A 20,257-nucleotide genomic window follows, 5' to 3' on the forward strand; every position below is an offset into this window, starting at 1 on the left:
CACCTCTCTACCGCCATCTAGTGGTCACGTGTTGCTAGGTTTCTAGCCTTCATGCCAACTACAGTCCGTCTATGTATTAAACATTATTAATAGACTGCATGATTCACGACAGGCTAACATAACAATAATACATGTTAATGAAAATGTTCTAAAACGTAAGCACCTCCCTGTGCTTTCATACCAGAGTTGTAATCTGTATTTGGTGAATGATTGTCTAATAATGTGAGGTAGGAGGCCTAACAATCTTACAGTGTTTACTCCGATATTTAGCAGTGAATGATATGACTTAACGGGAAAATATTGATACAATTGTAAACAAAAATTAGAGCATTAAAAAAAAAATATATATATATATATCCTATCTATCTTTAAAATCGTTGTGAAAAAGAGTTAATTTTTTTGTGTACCTTTAGCTTAGGTGCTGTAGTTTGCTTTGTTCATTAAATAACTATCCAGTCAATATTGGAAACTATTCCCCAGAGAATAAAAGTATAAAACTATGCAGCCTATCAGCTTCCAGGAAGCAATAGCCTAATCGTGTGAATGAAAATAACCCGAGTCCTCCACTAATCCCTGCCTATCCTTTTTATCTCAGGATTCAGACCAGTCGGAGCAGTATGGAGCTGAGAGCCTGCAAACCACTACGATGCATTTGATGCCCCATTAAACGCTACTATTTTTATTTATTTTTTTATTTATTTTTTTACAATTGTAGTCTAGCTGCATAGCGTTTAGTAGCTTGCAGGAGAAAACATGAGTCGACATTTTACCACTGTTTTCGGTTTGGCTATAGTTTTTCTTCCTTTCCTGAGCAGTTCATGTCCTGCACAATGCAGCTGCTTCTTCCACAAATTAAGCGACGGGTCAAAAGCAAGGTAAATATGGTAATTTGTTAAATTGAATGTTGTTGTTTGAATTTTATTCTCAGCATGTGTTAAATGTTTTTTTCTTGCATGCAAAAGTGATTTTTACTTCAGCTTTCTTCTGTTAAGTCATTCCGTTTAGTGGAGGATTAACTTGGAGTTGCCCTTTAATCTGCTTTGCTTGTTACTGAACAATAGATTACTACGTTTTTCTCAATACATGCTCTGCTATATTATTTTTTTAGGTAAAATAGAGGCAGGAAATAAATTTGTTTTGTAATTAAATCCACTTCTACAAACCCTTACAATTTGAAAGTAGCTTCAGTTTTGTTTCCCTTAACTGTCATATTAGAAATAATCATAATGAGAAATAAATAATATTTGTCCTTTTTTTTTTGCAGGAGTGTACTTTGCAACAATCCAGAGATCACTGGGGTTCCTCCAAACTTTCCCAGAGACACATCGAAGCTGCGCATTGAAAAGACGGCAATCACACGTATTTCAAGCGACAACTTCCACTACCTCAACAACCTGGAGTTTCTGTGGATGTCTTTCAATTCACTGAATTCACTGAATGTTGACAGTTTCCGGGGTCTTTACAACCTGGATGAGCTCCGGCTGGATGGCAACTCCCTCACCTCCTTCCCCTGGGAGTCTCTGACTGATATGCCAAACCTGAGGCTCCTCGACCTACACAACAACAAGATCTCCACTATCCCTGCCCATTCCACTGTGCACATAAAGAATCTCACCTATCTGGACTTATCCAGCAACTCCCTGGCAACCGTTCCTGCTGACTTTCTCACCATGTGGCTGAGTGTGAAGCCGTCTCAGGACGCAGATTCCTCCAAACTAATTCTCGGTGAGGATCAAGCTGTGACATATTTGGATGCCGGAACTTATTCTTTTTAAGCTGCCTTGCATGACGACTACGTCTTTGACACCAGAAGTATTTAAAGAGTTAGGGATTAGTCTAATTATAGTTATTGTGTCCAGCGTGTCAAGATGTCACACTAATTCTATGTATTTTAACTCACAGCCACATGTACTTGGTCTTAAAGGGACTCTTTGGTGTTGTGTAAAGGAAATTCTACTGGATGGTAGTGACAGTAGGTTATAAGAGGATGTTTTTTTCTTTTTGCTGACAGCACTTTCTCACACCTCATCTCCTCTGCAGGTCTCCATGATAACCCGTGGCTGTGCGACTGCCGGCTGTACGATCTGGTCCAGTATCAGAAATCCCCGTCATCACCGGTAGCTCTCATCGACACCCGGCTGAGGTGCGCCGATCCGGAGAGCTTGTCGGGGGTTCTTTTCACCGAAGCGGAGCTGCAGAGGTGCCAGGGCCCTCGGGTGCACACGGCCGTGGCTCGTGTACGAAGCTCACTGGGCAACAACGTCCTGCTGCGCTGTGGCACAGTTGGAGTCCCCATCCCAGAGCTGTCCTGGAGCCGCGCTGATGGAAAGAAAATGAACGGCACCAGTGAGTTCTGCTGAACTGATTCCAGATGTGCCTGGATTGGAAGAGTATCTATTCCTGTCCAAGTCAAAGTGTCAATGAGATTAAAATTATTCTTTTTGTGCTAATCTGTTTGACTAGTCTGTGGGTGTCTGCTTTTTTATTTTTCAGTTCAGGAAGAGATTTCAAAGGAGGGCATCATTTGGTCGATTCTGAGCGTGCCTGCAGTCGCTTACCGAGACTCTGGGAAATATGTGTGCAAAGCAACCAACTTTGTGGGCACTGCAGACGCCATCATCTCTTTGGTGATCACAGATTCCTTTCGGTCAGAGGAAGCAGGTGGGGGGGTCTCTAAGAAAACCAGAGGGAAGAAACCCAGTGGCATTGGTAGAGCAGCATACCAGGAGAAACTTATTGCCAGATATGTTCCTCCAACCAGCACCGCTGCCCTACCCATCGTCAAACCTCTCAACGGCAAAGGCGTGACTGGGAAGTATGAGGTCGAAAGCTACAGCATCTCTGACGGTGCTTCTGAGGGAAGAGGCAAGGCTCCAGACCCTCAGAGACCGGTGCAGGTGGATGCTCTGAGCAACTTAGCAGCCAATGCCTCGTCCTTACAGCAAGCTCCCGAGAAAAGGGTAGTGCGTTCGGTGAAGGTGATTGGCGACACCGACCATACTGTCTCTCTGAACTGGCGAGCCCCTACAGCCACAAACATCACAGAATTCAGTGTCCTATATGCTGTATTTGGTGAGAGAGACATGCGTAGGGTCAACGTAGGTGCTGGAAAGAACCGAATCACCATTGACGGCCTTGTACCAAAGACAAAGTACATTGCTTGCGTTTGCGTTAAAGGCCTGATCCCAAAAAAGGAGCAGTGTGTAATCTTCTCAACAGATGAGGCGGCCAGTGCCAGTGGCACCCAGAAGCTCATTAATGTGGTGGTGATAACTGTAGCATGTGTGATCGCCGTCCCCCTGACACTGATTGTGTGCTGCGGGGCGCTAAAGAAGCGCTGCCAAAAGCTGCTGGGGCGGCAGTCCAAGGAGATTCAGGACTCGTACGTCACGTTTGAGACCCTGGGCCCTGGGACCAAACCTAAAGGGATGGAGGGAGAGTATCTGACAAGGATAAATCCTGACGAATCCAACAGGTTGCTCTCAGCGAGGTCCAGTGTTGACTCGGAGGCCACAGCCAGGACTGAGGGGCCACCAAATGAGTACTTCTGCTAAAACCAAACAAATTCCTCAACCTACAGAGGACGCACTTTGTTTTTTACCAGCCTGTGATGTAAATAGAGGAACTGCTGTGCTCAGAGACTCGAAAGACTGAGGACAGTGGTCACTGGTAGCTCAGTCGGCATTGGATGAACTACGTTGTTTTACAGCCTTGTGGGAATAAAAAACACCATTAATTTGGTGGACGGGAAAAAATACACAGTTACACAATTTCAGTATTTACATGTGGTGTACAGTAAATGTGTGAAAATATCTTTTTTTTTTTTTATTCATCATGCACTTTTAAAGTTGATGTTTTGCTGAGAAAAATGTTGCACAAAACAGTTTAAAACTCAATCATTTTTATTTTTATTCCAAGATGTAACCTCTGCATTGTGTTAAAATCTTGCTTTAGAACATAAAGTATTGAGAGAAAGGATTAACCAGTTATTAGTCTGTTTTATATGTCGGTATGAATTTAATGTGCCAGGTTTACTGTTGGGTCAAAAAACCTAAAATACACTAGTTCTCCATTTTATAATGTGTAAATATTTGTGACCTGAAATATGTGTATGTATGAATGTACTGTATCAAAATAAATATTTTTTTATATCGATATATTCAATTTAATTCAGTTAAATTTATTTATTTTTTATAGCCCGAAATCACAAATGTGCCTCAGAGGGCTTTACAATCTGTACACATACGACATCGTCTGTCCCAGGATCCTCACATCGGCACAGGAAAAACTCCCAAAAAAACTTTAACGGGGACAAAAAGTACTCTCAAGCGTTTTGTCTTACATCTCAGAATATTGATTTTCGAATAGATCGATATGTATCTTGACTAAAGCAGAAATTAGCTTATGTGCATTAAAAAGTATCATTTAATGGCTGTAAATATATGCTATTATAAAGATTGCTAAATTTCAGTTCTAATGCCGACACCTATACATGCGGGCTTTGCGTAGCGGCTGATAGCGAGTACCGATCCGATTCAGTGTTACTCGGATGTATGCCTCATTGTGTGGAAGTGACTAGTATACATTTTGTTTGTGTGTAAGGCTTCCAAACTTTGTAAAACAAAATATAACAAATAAATACATCGATATAAATACAGCTCGATCCAGCTATTTGAGTTAATATCGTACAGATATCCAATATCAGTGTCGGTATCAGTGCATCTCTATTTGTTATTTTTGCTGTGCAAGTAAACTAACAATATGAGATCATATGCTTGATTTAAAACTTGTTGCATAACTGGGAGTTGCCTACATTACCGAACATCTGATTTAAACTCTTTCTCTCTGCCTGTTAAATGTTGAGCATGTACACCAATGAAAAGGAAAAAATGCCTGTTAAAGATTGAAACCAAAGTGCTGTAGATTTTGTCCTTTTCCACATATTCTTTATATGCTGATTCAACAACCTGAGAGGCAACCAGTGTTCAGATTATTGAGGTCAGATTACAGTCCAGACATCTGTCTCTCTGTCTCTGTGCAGCCCTCCCTCTCTGTGCTGCTAAGCCCAACGGGCTCCGGCCCACTTAATACAGATGGCCCTCCTGTCATGCCAATGCCTCCGCTTTGGTGCTGGACAAATACAATAAATTAGACTGATGCAAAGCAGTTTGGGGTCATACCTGAAAGTAGAACTGCAGTATCAAACTTAACTCCTTAAATCTTGGTTGAACATTTATGGGGAGTGTTTTCATGCTTTTGATGAGATTTGCAAAGTGGACGATTGCTATAAATAAACCTTACCTATGTGTGTCTCACATGTCAGTCGGTGTCTTTAAGTGTTACGTCAAGCAAGATTAAGCTAATAGGCTTTCTGCTACACAGCCCGTGTCCTGTCCTCGCAGGCCTATTTCACATGCTCCCGCAGGAATATGGACGCCTTTTATGTCGCATTACGTATCGCTTTGGTATTTTATCTCATCGCCTCTGGATCATCAACATGTCTGACTGGTTGCTCCTGCACAGATGACAACTTGGGAAGGTAAGCGACCATTAGAACTACACAAACTATTAAGAGTAGGTTATGTGTTAGTCATAACACTGTTGTTTTAAATGTAACCTGCTAACCAAATGATTCTAAATCCTACAAACACTAAATGTGAGCAAATGGTGCATGTACATGTGTAGCTGTAGATAAAATGTGCACTTTTCTTGTCTAAACATATCTCGTCTTACCATCCTAGGTCTTTACTATGTATGGAAACCTCCATGGGAAAAATACCAGAGGACATCCCACATGATTTCACAAAAATCCGAATTGAAAACTGCCACCTGACTGAGTTACCTCGAGGATCTTTCTCTAAAATTAGTGCCTTAGAGTTCCTCTGGCTGAATTTCAATGAGATCACACTTATGAACATAAAAAGCCTGGACGGGCTGGCCAACCTGACTGAGCTCAGGCTGCAAGGGAACCAGCTGACTTCAGTAACATGGACGGCCTTTCAGGACACACCGAAACTGAAGATTTTGGACCTGAAGCACAATCGACTGGACTTCCTCCCCGAACACGCTCTGAGACACTTACCTGCACTGACCTACTTAGATTTATCCTTCAATCAGCTTAGTGTCATATCAAAAGACGTCTTCATTAATTGGCCACTTTACCAAACAGCAGAGAAAGCGTGGGGTAAAGAAGGGATAGTCTCAAATGTGGTTCTGGCGCTGCATGACAACCCCTGGTTGTGCGATTGCCGCCTCAAAGGCTTTGTTGAGTTCATCAGGGCGGTCAGCCCTCCCATCATTCTCATGAACTCTTATTTGATGTGCTTGGGCCCCGCCTCCAAAGCTGACAAGTTTTTCCACGAGATCCAGTTAAAAACATGCATGAAGCCGGTGGCCTCTGCCCCAGAGACTAACATCACTTTACCTCTCGGAGCAAATGCAACACTCACATGCTTAGTAAAGGCCAGGCCAGGCCCAACCGTTCAGTGGATGTACACTCTGAAGATTATAAGAGGATCTGCAGGTAAGAATTTATTTATTACTACTATCCATTAATTAAATAGTTGTGAACCTGCTCTGGGAGCACTTAACGTGGTATAGGTTGTACTTTCAGGCTGCATCTGCTTTATGAAAAGATTCATGAGCAATACCGTCTTGAGGGTTATCTATGTTTTTATCAGATATAAACAATCCTCTGATTTCAATTCTCTGACGCTATGGTTTCTACTTGCAGCTACAGAGACTCGCATAGACGAGGAGACCGTCACCTCTCAGCTGGTGATCCCCTCTCTTCACCTGGCAGACCGAGGACTCTATACCTGCATGGCCAACAACTTCATTGGCAACTCCTCTGTCAGCATCACAGTTAACATCAACTCCTTCAATTCCTCTGCTCTTCTCCCTCCACCTGTCCCCATGTTGTCTTCTGATGAGAATATCAACATTGACATCCGCATCGCCAAGCAGACAGTTTACGGTATCACCCTGGAGTGGTACGCAGTAACAGACAACCCAGCAGAAACTTGGTTCACCATCCACTTTGGCAAATATGACTCACCCAAAAAGGAGATGATCTACATTGGTCCCGGCATCAACAGCTACTCTGTCAGCGACCTGCTTCCTGTCACCAAATACGAGGTGTGCGTGTCCCTGAAGAACCATCCACCGAGGGAGGGCCAGTGCATCGTGTTTGTGACAGGAAGTGACATCAGTGAGCTGGAGCAAAGAGCGAGACTCATCCACATTATTGTTATTGTGTGTGCCATGGTGCTGGCAGTGCCGGCCGGCATGTACGCCTGCACCACGGAGGCTAGATTCAGCTGCGTGGATCGCTGTGTTAATCTGTGGAGGAGGCGCAGACTGCACGGAAGGAACCTGCAGGGAACGTCTGAGAGGCAAGGCACTTTTGACAGCCTGCAGGCAGCCAGCGATGAAGGCCTGTACAGGGACTCTGAGGATAAGCCGAAAAAGAGGCGGAAGTCTGAGGATACGTGAAAAGGTGGAAGTGCAGCTCAATTGTACAAGCATCAAAGTCAAGAAATGTACTGTACATACATGTGTATTTGTAAATAATGTCAGTGTGCATCTCTTGTAATATTATTACATTATTACATTTTTCAAAGATCATATTCAGAAGCTCTGTGACTGGATGTAACACTAATACACTAATGAGAGGCATAGACCAGAGCTATTATAGATATTATAGTCATGTAAATATCAGCTCAAAGTGGAGATGCCTTTCTTCCTTATTTTTGTACAGAAAGAAGTTTGTGATAAAATACATTTGACAGTTCTTTGGTTTCATTTTTTTTCTTAAAGTTTTTATACTTAATGCAAAAAAAATCCTGAATTTAAAATAATGTAAATAATTATTATTGTGTATATTTATTTTTTGTCAACCAAAACTAAATTGTAAGTGTGATATGTCAGGAGATTTCAATCGACTTGTTAAAAAAATATATTTTTGTATTTTTCGCAGACTCCAATTCAATTCCAGCTCCAACTCCCGATTTGCTGTCTTGTAATGGAATGACATGATGTTTGATGTGGATTAAAGAGAAGTCAGAGATGAATGCTGAGACATACTCAGATTTTTTAGCACAATCACTCAGCGGATTTGTTACATAAGCAGTGTTTTCCCGTGCATTTATACATACACCCGTAAGCAGATTAAAGTGATTTTCTATCTGAATCCTAGTCAGCAGGACATGATATTTCCATTTAATGACAGCTTCAAGCTCACTGTGTCTCTCCATGTCAATTGGAGGCAAATAAAGGGTATTCTTAGATTTTCAATATTCTTTTTCAAAATGTAATATTATAGCATGTCAGAAAAGTCATAGTATAGTATGTAAAAATGTCATTAGAAACAGGAAAGTGTACACATGAAGGACTTTTTATTTTGTTGTTTTCAATGTACATTGAAATACACCATGGGTAAAATATAAGGCAAACAAAGCTGACCTAAGTTAAACATGAACTACAGCATAATATTCTGTATCCGGCACAAAGATGCAAGTTTGCAAGATGCAAGCCTCCCAAGATTTCACAAATGTCCTTTTCCAACTTAAACCAAAATAGCCTCCGGGACAAAATTGAGCACAGACCAAATCATTTTCAAATATTTATTCAAAATTAAAACGGTACAAAGACGGTACAAATATGTTACTTCAAAAGGACCAAGCAAGTGAAATGTATAGTTAAGATGTATAGTTTATCTCAACTTATTTCAGATAGCTATGAGTTAAGATACAGTCCGATACAAGATATGGGCAACATCAATTAACCAACTCTAATTTAGGTGCCTATATTTGAAGGCATTGAAGGTACACATGGTAAGTAACCATCGAGAGGAACCAAAATGTTCGACACAGACTCTATATTTCCACATCTATATCTACAATGAGAATGTCTAAGCAGGTTATATACATAGGGACCTGTGCTTTGAACATCTTAAGTGGAGTTAGATGGTTTAATTTGTACCTATTTACTTCTACAAGATACAACAGGGAAATGCTCATATCTTGTCATACATGCATATACTGTATATATATATATACACATTTAAAATGGACATGTGTTATTTATATAAAAGCATTTTTCTAGAATTAAACACTCAAATGAATAAAAGCAACTCTGTTAGCTTGTGTTACTGTGAAAACCTACAGTGGCACATTGTAATTATACAAAAGAGCAACCTCTCAGCTGTCAAGCGGCTGATGTAACGCGGTAAAAAATATTAAAACAGGTCCTTTAGCACTTTATAAGAAGCATGTTTTTCATGACTGTGTCATTCAGCTGCGCGCTCCAGTGAGCAAGAGGAAAGGTTTTTTTGTAGGATATTTTTTAAATTACACTTTTCAGGAAGTTATGCAACTTATGTATACACAGTAAGTCTTAGTAATCCTCTCCCTGGGCAATTTACATTGGTGCTTCTTATTATGTAATCTTCCTAGAGATGGCAGTGTGGTGAATTATTTACCGTTATACCACACAGACTCAAGCGCTCTCCTCTCTTTACCCAAGCCAGGTCGACTGAGGATGCCCACTTGTTTCATATCTCATCTTAAGACATCAAATATCTGTAAACCTTCCTTTTCTCCATTTATTCATGAATAATCTACAGGCAGGGCAGGCCCACCCTACCAGATCATCACATAAGGGTGAGAAGTCTCGGACAGTAGATAAGCTAAGAGCAAGTAGAGTTGCCAAAGGACCTTTAACAAGACGTTTGTATGACAGAGTTAATAGTAACCTTGGTTGCTCTCAATCATTTTCTGCTCAAGCTTCCTTTTAAGCTCTGACACCAGAGCAGAGCTCATATTTCCCTCTTTATGGCGATTAGATTTAACTTTTTTGGAACCTTTGGAGGCCAGCACACCAGATATGGTCGGGACCGCCCGGGGCCTCTCATATAGCCGTGTGATACATGGGGGCGGGGGAGCGCTGGGGGGGGGAGGCTTTGGCCGCGGGCTTCTCTCTTGGTTGACAATAAGGAACTTATCTGCAGGGTTGCTGAATTTGAGAACAGGCATGTTGAAGATCCAGGGCTGCTGGTCCCTGGGTCGCCTCTTAATGATGCGACGTGCTGGCGTGATCCTGTTTGACTTTGAGTTTCGCATGTACATAGCCACAGAGATCAAGGCAGTCACCCCTACCAATAAGCTAATGACAACAGTGACCATGCCTAGAGCTTTCATAGGACTGTCCCTACTTTTCATTAAAAAGGCTGCCATAGGCCCCTTGAGAGGAGTCTGTGAAAGAGCACAATACAAAATAGTTTAAATCAAGTCCAAGGGACTGAATCCAAGTGTTGACGGAGCATTTGTCCAAAGCATGCAAGCATGAGATGGATGCGCAAAGCACTGACAGAGGAGGCCCAAACAACATGTCTACCAAAAATGTGACACACTCACAATCACACTCAAGTCATCCATCTTGCTCCTGTTCTACAATACAGGACTGCTAGTGCAAAGCTAAGAACTATGCAGAACACTAGTTGTTGGGAATGCGTCTGGCAGTGCGGTGCATTAGGATTTCTCTTCGGTGTGTGACTGATGAGGACTGAACAAGAACGATGACAGTTCATGAGAACAAAATGGGGAGATGTGCACATCTGTGAGATAAAAATGGAGTTTAAGTGAGCAAATCCAGGTTTAAATCCAGAATAAAAGTGCTTCATCTTTGTCACTTTGAGTCATGTGCTATAAAAAAAATGTGTTTTACTCGATTAAGAGGACATTTGAGTGTAAAAATCCAAAAATATTGTGTTTTAGAATATTTTCCACTCAAAAATAATAAAAAAGTAAAATCGACAAAAGACTTTCACTATAATGTTGTATTCTTCTTTCAAATGTGCTCCAGTACTCTTTTACAGACAATAGCTGGTCAGTAAAAAAATAGACATCTTTTTAAAGCTTATGAATAAGTAACGAGGTACAGGTGTCAAATATTTCTCACTTGAGTCTGCGCACCACTTTGATATAGTTACTCTCAGGGTTGATTCGGGACTTTTTCACTGAGTTACAGTACAGGACTGTGGATATGCAGATTGTTAGTAAAATGAGGGAAGTGACAATGCTGAGACAAATTCCAAAAACAGTCAGCGGACGCTTGCTGAGGCCCATGAAGTATGAAACAATTCGACCTTTGATCTGAAAAGCATGATACACAACACAGAAACAAGACCAAAAACACCGAGTCATCTGATCATGTAGTGAAGGAATGAACACATGGTGAAAACATAGAGTAAAATATGTGAATGACTGAAAACTTTAAAGGATAATGCTGCTGTTATTTTATATTTCATTTTAATATCTTAAAATGTACTGAAGAAACAGTATGACTTTATGCAACTAACAGGCATCATTCGTGCAGCCATGATAGCCTCCGTGCCATAAAACTCCAATATTGTCCAAAAGCGATTAAAAACACACCTCGATGAACATGGCAACTGTAATTTATTTAGAAAAAGAGTAAATAGTGACAAATGGCATATACAGTATAAGTTAGAAGTAATTAATATGAGCAACCTTTGTGTTGTCAAAATGTGATAATAAAAGCATAAAAATAGCCGGCATTATCCTTTTAAGAATATGAGATCAATGAAGTGTGACTGGCTGAAACAAGGATGCTGAATTAAGCAGTTGCGTAGCATGACGACAATTCATTTTATCACATGGTAAACTGCTCGAATCTACAGCTCGTGCTGCCGAAAGCTTGGAATAGAAAGCGCTGCGAGCATGCTGCAAGTCAGAGCTAAGTCTTACCGCCTCTGTGATATCGATGTTGACCACAGCTGTTGTGCTGAAGGATGGAGAGCCTCTGTCCCTGGCTTGGACCACCAGAGACCACTTGCAGTCCTTTTGCTTGGTGATGTTCTGCACAATCTCCATGGTCTTGATGTACGGCTTCAGCTTGATCTCTCCGGTATCTGCGTTGATATCAAACGCATTGTCAGGATCGGCCGTCATGATGGAGTATTCAATGACGTTGTTCGGGGACTCTGCATCGTCATCCACTGCCTGTGAAAAGTAGCAGAATAACACATAATGGATGCATATTTCGATTTTCTTATCAATTTTTTAAGACGATATGATTTAACACGATGTACCTCTACTTTGACAGGTGTGCCAATAATCATGGTCTTCTCCAGGAGATTTTCATCAAATGCTGGAGAGTGGTCGTTCATGTCGAGGACGGTGACAAAGACTTCAGACAAGCTGTACTTTCCCTCCGAATCTTCAGCCTTGACGTAGAAGTTGTATTTGGACCTAACCTCTGCATCTAGGCTGGTCCAGGGCTGCGTGGAGATGAGGCCTGATGTCCGGTTGATGGCGAACCTGCAGGTTCAGAGCAAGGTGACACAGTGTATGAGTCAAAACCACAGCTGTCCATTCTGCGTCATTTAAGTTATTTTCACCAATTATGTTGTGTTTGTTTGTCATGACAGTTTGTTTGTTTCGCTCTTAAATTATACATATTATTCCAAAAGTGGATTACAGACTCGGTTGTAATGTCATATATTCTGTCAAAAATCTTATAGACCTCAATCATGTCACATCTATGTATGATATGACATCTCTTTAAGAAATTAATTCATAGCATGGCTGTGGGTTTGTGCTCTCAAAGTGCTTTCCAGTTCAATTTTGGGCTTACGGCCATTTTTATTCAGCTGCCTCAATTTCTACTGTGAAAATTCACAAGTTGCCTTGAAACTGATAACTTTCACACAAATAACTCAAGTCACTGCTTCAAAAAGGAGCATATATTCTCACTTTTCTTTCACTGCATGCTGCCTTGCTTCTCAAAGCTGCTATTTCTGTGGCTCCAGCTGTCACATTGCATGTTAATTGGCTCTCCCTACGTGAGACGGGCCTGTCTATTTTTAAATCTCCAATCCAATTAGGAGATTAGCCAGCATCTTGCAGCCATTTTAGAGTAGCAGATTTTGTATAGCAGAGGGGCCAATCACATGTTTTTAGTCTATGAAATATGCTTTGAGGAAGTGCAAGGGTTAAGTATCTGATCAGACCAAACATAAACTGGCAGGAGTGAAAGGTTTTTACTTACAAATCTGATCCTGATCCATAAATCGTGTATTTGACTTCACCCCAGGGCCCTGAATCTGGATCATTTGCCTAGAGGACGGGACAGGACAGAGATTAAAACCCCAATACTTATCACACACACAATAAAGTGTGAAACATGTACACTTGTGAGAAAGATTATTTATCAATCTGATACGTTTAATCAAAAATCTGGCAGGGAAAAAACTCAACCAAGGTGATTGAAGGTGGTCCATTTAGATGTTTTTACTGACTGGCTGAGGATAAAGCTAGGGTCTTAAGCTCATGTGGGTGGGGCAAGCTATAAGTCTCTTCCTGTGATGAGTGAGGATGGAAGTATAGGTCAGCAAGATTAACCTCGGGGTAAAATTAAGCTTTTTACCCCACACTGATGCCTGGTTGCAGGATACATACAATATAATGGAACGGAGGAGACAAATGTGCCAATATTACTTTAAATGAAAGCCCTGCCTGAGTTATAGCAAGAAGCACATGCCAGAGAGTCACACGGACACATGGATTTCATAACTAGGACCAACCAAAACAAAGCCAGGGAGCAGTGAGCTCTTTCATCTAATGAACCGCACCGAGAAATATGCATTTATTGGAAGACCGTTGGATTATATAATCACTTTGGTCGGGTTAAAGGAGAGTTTAATCATGATTGACTCACCGTTACACACACAACGCTGGAGCCTCCGGGAGAGTTCTCAGGGACCCTGGCGATGTAATACTCGGATGTGAATTTGGGGATGTTGTCGTTGGTGTCCAGCAGGTTGATCACTATGTCAGCTGTTGCACTGAACCTCTCAGGAGTGTCGATCTCTACCGCGAGCAGCTGCAGAGAGAGACAAAGTGTGATTAAATCAGTGCCTAAACAACAACACTAGGAGTCACACTAGGAGCTCTGTGAGACTGAAAGGTTCATTGTAAAACAAAACTGCTAGATACCGCCACACACGTTTAGCGGGTCATAAGTGATGAGTTTATCCAAATCCATACATTGTTTTTTCAGGAAAGCTCTACGCATTGCACCTTTAACCTACGAGACTAGTCCTTGGGATTAGTGGTGAATTGTTATATAATGTAATACAAGTTTTTACATGAGAAATGATTATTGTTTTAATATTATTACAGTTAAGTGTGTGCATGTCAATGTAGTACTAACAATCAAAGTCGCACAGCTAAGGCTTAAAAGAGTGTCATTCATTCTGAAAATATTTGATCATAACCCACATTGTTGGACGAATTGAAATTTTGACCTGATGAAGGTGCTGGATGGAAAGTTAAGAAATCCTGAAAATGTTTATGAAAATTCATTTTGCAAGCTCTTACTTATAATACTCTGTTTTGTATTATTATAAACTGAACGTCTTTGGGTTTTGGGCTGTTGGTCAGGGAAAACAAGCGATTTGAAGGCATCATCTTGGGCTCTAAGCAAAGCAAATAATCGGTTGATAAAATAGTTTCAGCCCCAGATTAAATATCTGAGTCATTAGTGATATATGAAGTCAAACCTTAAAAGAGAGGGTTCTTCCCTTTTCATAGTCGATGCCAGATGTGTCCTCCACAATGATGGTCACCTGCGCTTCATTGAGGACAGTCTGAGGAACCACTCGCAGCACTCGACTCGGCCCCACTAGTCTCAGTTTAAATTTAGCATTTGCTCCCTGTAAAGAAAAATAAACAGCAAAATTTAGAAAACCATAAATTTGTAAAGTAAATAAGCTTCCTAGAAAAACATCTGGCAGATGTGTTGATGAATGCATGTTAGTTGAAGAAGAGCAGGAACACACAGACCAATACACATCTAGAATCAAAGGATGCGTCGAGGAAATGTGGGAATAAATGTACCTGATCTGAGTCATTGACGGTGATCTTAAAGCCTCGCAGGATCTCCCCTGCAGGAGGATGCTCGTACATGGTGACCTCAAAGTTGCTTTGTGGTCCGTTCTGCCCGTAAAAGGTCGGAGGGTGGTTGTTGAGATCCACCACACGGATCGTCACTGTGGTAACGTCGTAGTCCTGCTGCTGATCGTTAGGTCCTACCTCAGACGCCTGGGTTTAAAAAACGCATTCAGTAGTAATAACAGCAGGTTACAAGAAATAACTGTGAGGAGACTGAAAGAAGAAGAAAAAAAACATTACCTTGACTATAATTTCATATAATTCATTTCTCAGCAGAGTTGGAAAAGTCGACAGAGTGATGCATCCACTGGTGCTGTTTATGTCAAAGACAGCATCACTACCTGAAAGGTGATTAAAGATATGTTGTGAATGTGTCTGATAAAAGATAGCTCAACGTGGATTTTATTTATTGATGCATTGATCTCACCATTCATAATGGAATAATGTATTGGGTTAGAGTTGCCTTGATCTCCATCTTTAGCGTACACTGTGAATATTTCAGAACCCTGGAAGAAAGGAAATATAATTAATCGTATCCATACTTACTGCATGTGTGTAAAGAATAAGAGGAAGACTCTTACAGGAACTGAGACTTCATAGACGTAGCCAAAGTAAGGGGTTCCTATGAAGGATGGAGGCATGTCTTGGGCATCAAGTACATTGATTGTCATGGTGGCTGTCGAGGTCAAAACCTGGTGCTTCCCCTTGCACTTTCCACCTCCATCCTGAGAAAACAAACAGTGAGGCAGAAGGGAGAGTTAACACATTTCATAGTGTTTATCGTAAACTTTCTATAATACTTTTATCCATGGGGAAGTATGATAAAAACTGAAATAAAAAGGTGTTGGTACAGGACATTTATGTGATATTTGTAAAGGCTGCCCCCTCTCATAAAGTAATATCTGCAGCATTGAGGTATTTTTTAAAATCCCTGTACAGAGATTTAATTTTACTCTGAGCACTTTCCCAACTAAAATCATATCGTTGAAGGCCGCAAGTAACCAAATGTCTAGCTTGAAAGGCTTTGATGATTTTCTGTTGACTAGCTAAATAGAATTATAAATAAACCACTCTTAGCATGTCAACATCAGTATAACTTGGACAGTGGAATTTGTAATTTAATTTGCATGGATATGTTCATTATAATATTTTGCTTCTGTGACAGCGACAGATGCCGTCTCATTCTGTGTGGAAAAAATGCTGCCGTGTGTTGTTTCAGTTTAACCATCAGTGAGTTGAACTGATTATACTGATGGTACACACAAATCTTCTACAATCATATATTTTATCATTGATGCACCTTCTCAGGATCTGATTTGTTCTTTAACGAGCACTAATTGACATCGTGTATGTTATTCCACAAGCGTACAGAGAAGCAGAGGCTAAAAAAAGCCTCTCCATCATTATTACTCACAATGGAAGGATTACACTTCGGGTTATTCACACTGGAAGAAACACTGTCAACACTTCAGACTCCCATTTACTTCACATACTGAGATTGTGGAAATTCAGAAAAGTGTTAATGTTCAGAAAAGCTTATTCGTGACTGAACTTGTCAACTTTTGGCGAGCAGCAGATGTGTCGCTGAGCTGCCCGACTTTCCTGCCAATTGTTTCATTGTTTCATCTCAGCCCTTTCGAAACTTTCTATTTTTAGACTTAACGTGTCAAAAAGCAATGGACAAAGGTTGTTGGGGTTATGGATGGTAAGCTGCTGCTCACCGCGTGGATGTGTGTTTAAGGCACCTGTGAAGACAAACCCAAAGACAAAGGGTGATATGTGCGATGTCTCACCTTTGCAACCACGGTCACAAAGTGAGTAGGCGTGGTCTCGTAGTCCAAAGTCTCCCCAGGTTTGACTCTTAGGATCCCGCTGTTCCCATCGATGGTAAACTTGGCAAACGGTGAGGTCTGATCATGTAAAAAGCCATACAGTTTCAGTAGCAGTAAGGATAGTTTTTTTTTTTATCTCACAGTTGACACATGAACAGTAACAACTACTGCGCTGTCAGCTGTTGGCCTGGACCAAACCTAAGCCCCTATTTAGCCTTCAGTGCCTTACTCAAATGTAATTGAAAATTAATCCACTAAAGTAAAACCATTTCCAGACTGCTCTCTGGTGTGAGATTAATCTTTCCTGTCCACACACTGTCCTATTACTCGAATGCCCTTTTCCTCTTTCCACATGGCAGCACAGCTCTCACGATGTCAGCTCGACCTCTGGTCTCACGCCCGAGTGTTAAGGCCACACCATGTCAGTTAACGGCATCGTCATGTAGACAATAATGGTGCAGTTGTTATAATAAATCACCTGTTGTTTTTTAAAAAAGAAAAACAATAGAAAAACATCAATGAAAGGATTTGGGAACCAAGAGGATAAACCTGTTGGTAGACTTCAGGATGCATCACAGTGTGTAAAAGTAAAGAGGTCAGGAGATGTAGGCTGGAGCTAAGCTACAGTAAATGTGATTACTAACATTTTACAATCACAATGAAATCAACTGTGGGCCATGTGCAAGGAGGCTAAAATAAATCAAAGCCTGGAGATGTTTTTCCACCCAATACCCGAGTAAAGATAGATGCAGCAGTCTGAGCAAGACAAACTAAAATGATAAATTACATTTAGGAAATATTTGGTTCTGGGTGTATTGCAAATTTGGATAATTCTCTTCACCTGAGTCAAAATAAAGATTTACTGCGTAAAATTCAACACTGAGCCTCCAGTGTGTTCCTGAAATTCAGTGGCAAAAAAAACCAGAACAGCCTTGTTCTAATTTAGACGCTTCATTTTTCTATCTAGCACAGAATTTCACCGAGACAAAGCTTTGGAGAGCCACAACTGTGCATCATTAACAACGAAGCTATAGGGTTACCTGTAAATAATATGAGACGCTGCCTCCTGAGCCCATATCTCTATCAGCTGCTTGGACTCTGTAGATGCTACTTCCCGGAGCAGTATCCTAGAAGAGGCAAGAGACACTTCATTTTCAATCATTGCTAATTGTTTAGAGGTCGTATTGTATTTATCATATTATATTGGGTGGATTTAGATGATACTGTACCTCTGGGATGTCAATGATGAAAGGCAGATTTTGAAATTCGGGCGGTTCATCATTGGCATCAGTGACAAACACTCGAACTGTCTCAACAACCTGAAAGCAAAAATAAAATGAATTATCACAAACAAAAACTCAACATTTGGTATTTATTTCACGACACAACTCGTATTATCTAGGTGTAAATATCATATATATCATTTTTGTTTTTCTTTCACGTGCAGATTGTGGTGTCAATGATGTGATTAATACAGTGAATTCAAGACAATAGAGTAAACATAAACATATCACAAAAACAATATAAACTTACTTTATTGCGACCGTCTGTTATGCTCACGAGCACTGAGATTTCAGCTTGCTTCTACAAAGAAAAGGCGAACATCACTTTGAGCCACAGCGGTGGCAAATTTAAAGCAGTCAAAATAAGAGTCCCATCGACAGACTCACCTCTCTGTCGAGCTCCTGAATCAGAGTCACCTCTCCTGATTTGGAGTCCACCCTAAAGTATTCTTTGGAGCCCATTTCAAAAGTCAGACCAAATCGCACTGGATCTCCCTCTGGATCTGTACCATTCAGAATGTATATCTGTGTCCCTTTGTGGTGAAAATGACAGAAACAATAAAGTCAAAGAAAAACATGACATTTCCGTGTTGATTAAAACCATGTGAGTCCTGCCTTTCAAGTCTTGTTTTTTTCATTCGGTGTAAATCGAACGTTTAATAATCCAGTCACCTGATGAGCCACCGCCCAAATTGTTTTCATCTCATAAATCTTGACGTACGTCACAATCCAAAAGGTGTTACAGTGATTAGCTGGTGCCTCAATACCAGTGTGACAATTTCATCTTTACAACTATACGCCTGAAAATATAATACCTTACTGAAATTAACCAGATCGGTAATTACTACAACGAGACTTACCGACTGGTGTATCCTCAGAGATGCTGAACGAGGCCATATTCCCATGTGTACTGCTGGGTCCATTATCATAAAAATACGGAGCATAGTCTGATTGCCCTGTAAGCAAACAAACATACTCCAAGTTATTTGAGCAGAAGCAAGCCTATATACAGTATAATCTGAAAAGAAAATCACAAAAGCCACATAAATTTGTCTATATATTGTTCTATTTCTAATGGAAATGCTTATATAATTAAGACATAACTGTTGCACTCACTTGCTAAAAAGGGCAGGAACCGAAAGCAGGGAGTAGGAGGAGGATGGAAATGAATTATGAATATATTTGGATGTAACTTTCTACGATCACAACACAAACACTATCACACATTTAGATGTGAAGTACAGGCAGCATGAGCAGTCTACACTAAGATGGACATGCCCTCTTTGTGTTAGAGGATTAACCAGATAAGATCAAGACAAGAAGTCTCAACCACACACAAAGAACACAAAGAAAAGAAAAGCCTTACCTAAAGTGAAGTGAAGCAGGAGGACAAACAGTAAAGCATGCGTTTTCTTTTCTTTCTTCATCCTGGTGGGGAGGCAAGGCTTGGCTGGCTCATGTGGAAGGCTTGGTGGAGGGAATGCGAGCAGCGAGTGTCTTGCCCTTCTGGTGGCGTCTCAGCAGCTCAGGAGGAAGAAGCTGGGGAAGATTCCCAGGCACTAATCCAGTGACGCATCCCCTTCCCTACACAGACATCTTACACCACTCCCTCTCCAATTTTGATCTGAAAAACTGTGCGTGGAGGGATGGGTGTTCAGGTTTCACACAATATGGTGTGATCATCACACCTCTGCAGACATGTGAAAATGCACACATGAGGCACTGAATCCGTGATTACTGTTAAATAAAAGGCTTTATAACATAATAGACTTACTGAGGCTTCTGCTTTACAGTTGAGTGTTTGAAATCAAGATGCTAGTATACTTTTCATTTTGAGTTCAGCTTACTGTCATGTTACAGAAGGTGTTTGCCACGATCACTGTCTGATGAGAACTCCTGCTGTGAATCACTCGCAGCTTAAGGAGGTCAAACCAAAACGCTGCTCTCACATTCAAAGAGATACAACCCAATAATAAACAGCTGATCTGATTAAAAAAAGACCAAAGTAGAAAACTGAGTACTTTTTATTGTTTAACACAATTTGGAAGAGTTTTGCACCTTTTTTTTCGGAGCCGCTTATAAGCAGGTGTCATGCGAGTACACATTTCCCTGCTGTTTCTGTGAGGTGTTTTAAGTGTATCGACTTAACCACGTAGAGGTGCTCACT

At 40.8% G+C, this 20,257-nt stretch overlaps 3 protein-coding genes across 4 annotated transcripts; 2 read left to right on the plus strand and 1 right to left on the minus strand.

Moving 5' to 3' along the window:
• Window positions 1-642: 642 nt before the first annotated feature.
• lrit1b (leucine-rich repeat, immunoglobulin-like and transmembrane domains 1b) lies at window positions 643-3,749 on the plus strand. The gene is made up of 4 exons (XM_031843538.1): window positions 643-875; window positions 1,265-1,725; window positions 2,041-2,346; window positions 2,494-3,749. The coding sequence occupies exons 1-4, from the start codon at window positions 754-756 to the stop codon at window positions 3,552-3,554; spliced, it is 1,950 nt and encodes a 649-aa protein (XP_031699398.1). The 5' UTR covers window positions 643-753; the 3' UTR covers window positions 3,555-3,749.
• A 1,739-nt stretch (window positions 3,750-5,488) lies between these two features.
• LOC116381796 (leucine-rich repeat, immunoglobulin-like domain and transmembrane domain-containing protein 2) lies at window positions 5,489-7,725 on the plus strand. Its single transcript, XM_031844246.1, has 3 exons — window positions 5,489-5,539; window positions 5,742-6,523; window positions 6,734-7,725. Exons 2-3 carry the CDS (start codon window positions 5,755-5,757, stop codon window positions 7,492-7,494), a joined length of 1,530 nt encoding a protein of 509 aa, XP_031700106.1. The 5' UTR covers window positions 5,489-5,539; window positions 5,742-5,754; the 3' UTR covers window positions 7,495-7,725.
• A 914-nt stretch (window positions 7,726-8,639) lies between these two features.
• Window positions 8,640-19,679, minus strand: LOC116381421 (cadherin-related family member 1). Of its 2 annotated transcripts, XM_031843563.1 has the most exons (18): window positions 19,457-19,679; window positions 19,207-19,209; window positions 18,951-19,046; window positions 18,478-18,623; window positions 18,341-18,391; window positions 18,037-18,126; window positions 17,848-17,934; window positions 16,769-16,885; window positions 15,557-15,700; window positions 15,403-15,481; window positions 15,216-15,316; window positions 14,922-15,125; window positions 14,585-14,737; window positions 13,741-13,905; window positions 13,072-13,139; window positions 12,113-12,341; window positions 11,769-12,023; window positions 8,640-10,253 (listed from the first exon to the last, which is right to left on the minus strand). In XM_031843563.1, exons 1-18 carry the CDS (start codon window positions 19,515-19,517, stop codon window positions 9,744-9,746), a joined length of 2,559 nt encoding a protein of 852 aa, XP_031699423.1. In that variant the 5' UTR covers window positions 19,518-19,679; the 3' UTR covers window positions 8,640-9,743. The 2 variants fall into 2 exon arrangements, with proteins under 2 accessions (XP_031699423.1, XP_031699424.1); XM_031843564.1 differs by lacking the exon at window positions 19,207-19,209.
• Between the last annotated feature and the right edge of the window lie 578 nt (window positions 19,680-20,257).

Source organism: Anarrhichthys ocellatus, unplaced genomic scaffold (assembly GCF_004355925.1).
Source record: "Anarrhichthys ocellatus isolate YVR2014 unplaced genomic scaffold, GSC_Weel_1.0 scaffold4, whole genome shotgun sequence".
NCBI lineage: Eukaryota > Metazoa > Chordata > Actinopteri > Perciformes > Anarhichadidae > Anarrhichthys > Anarrhichthys ocellatus.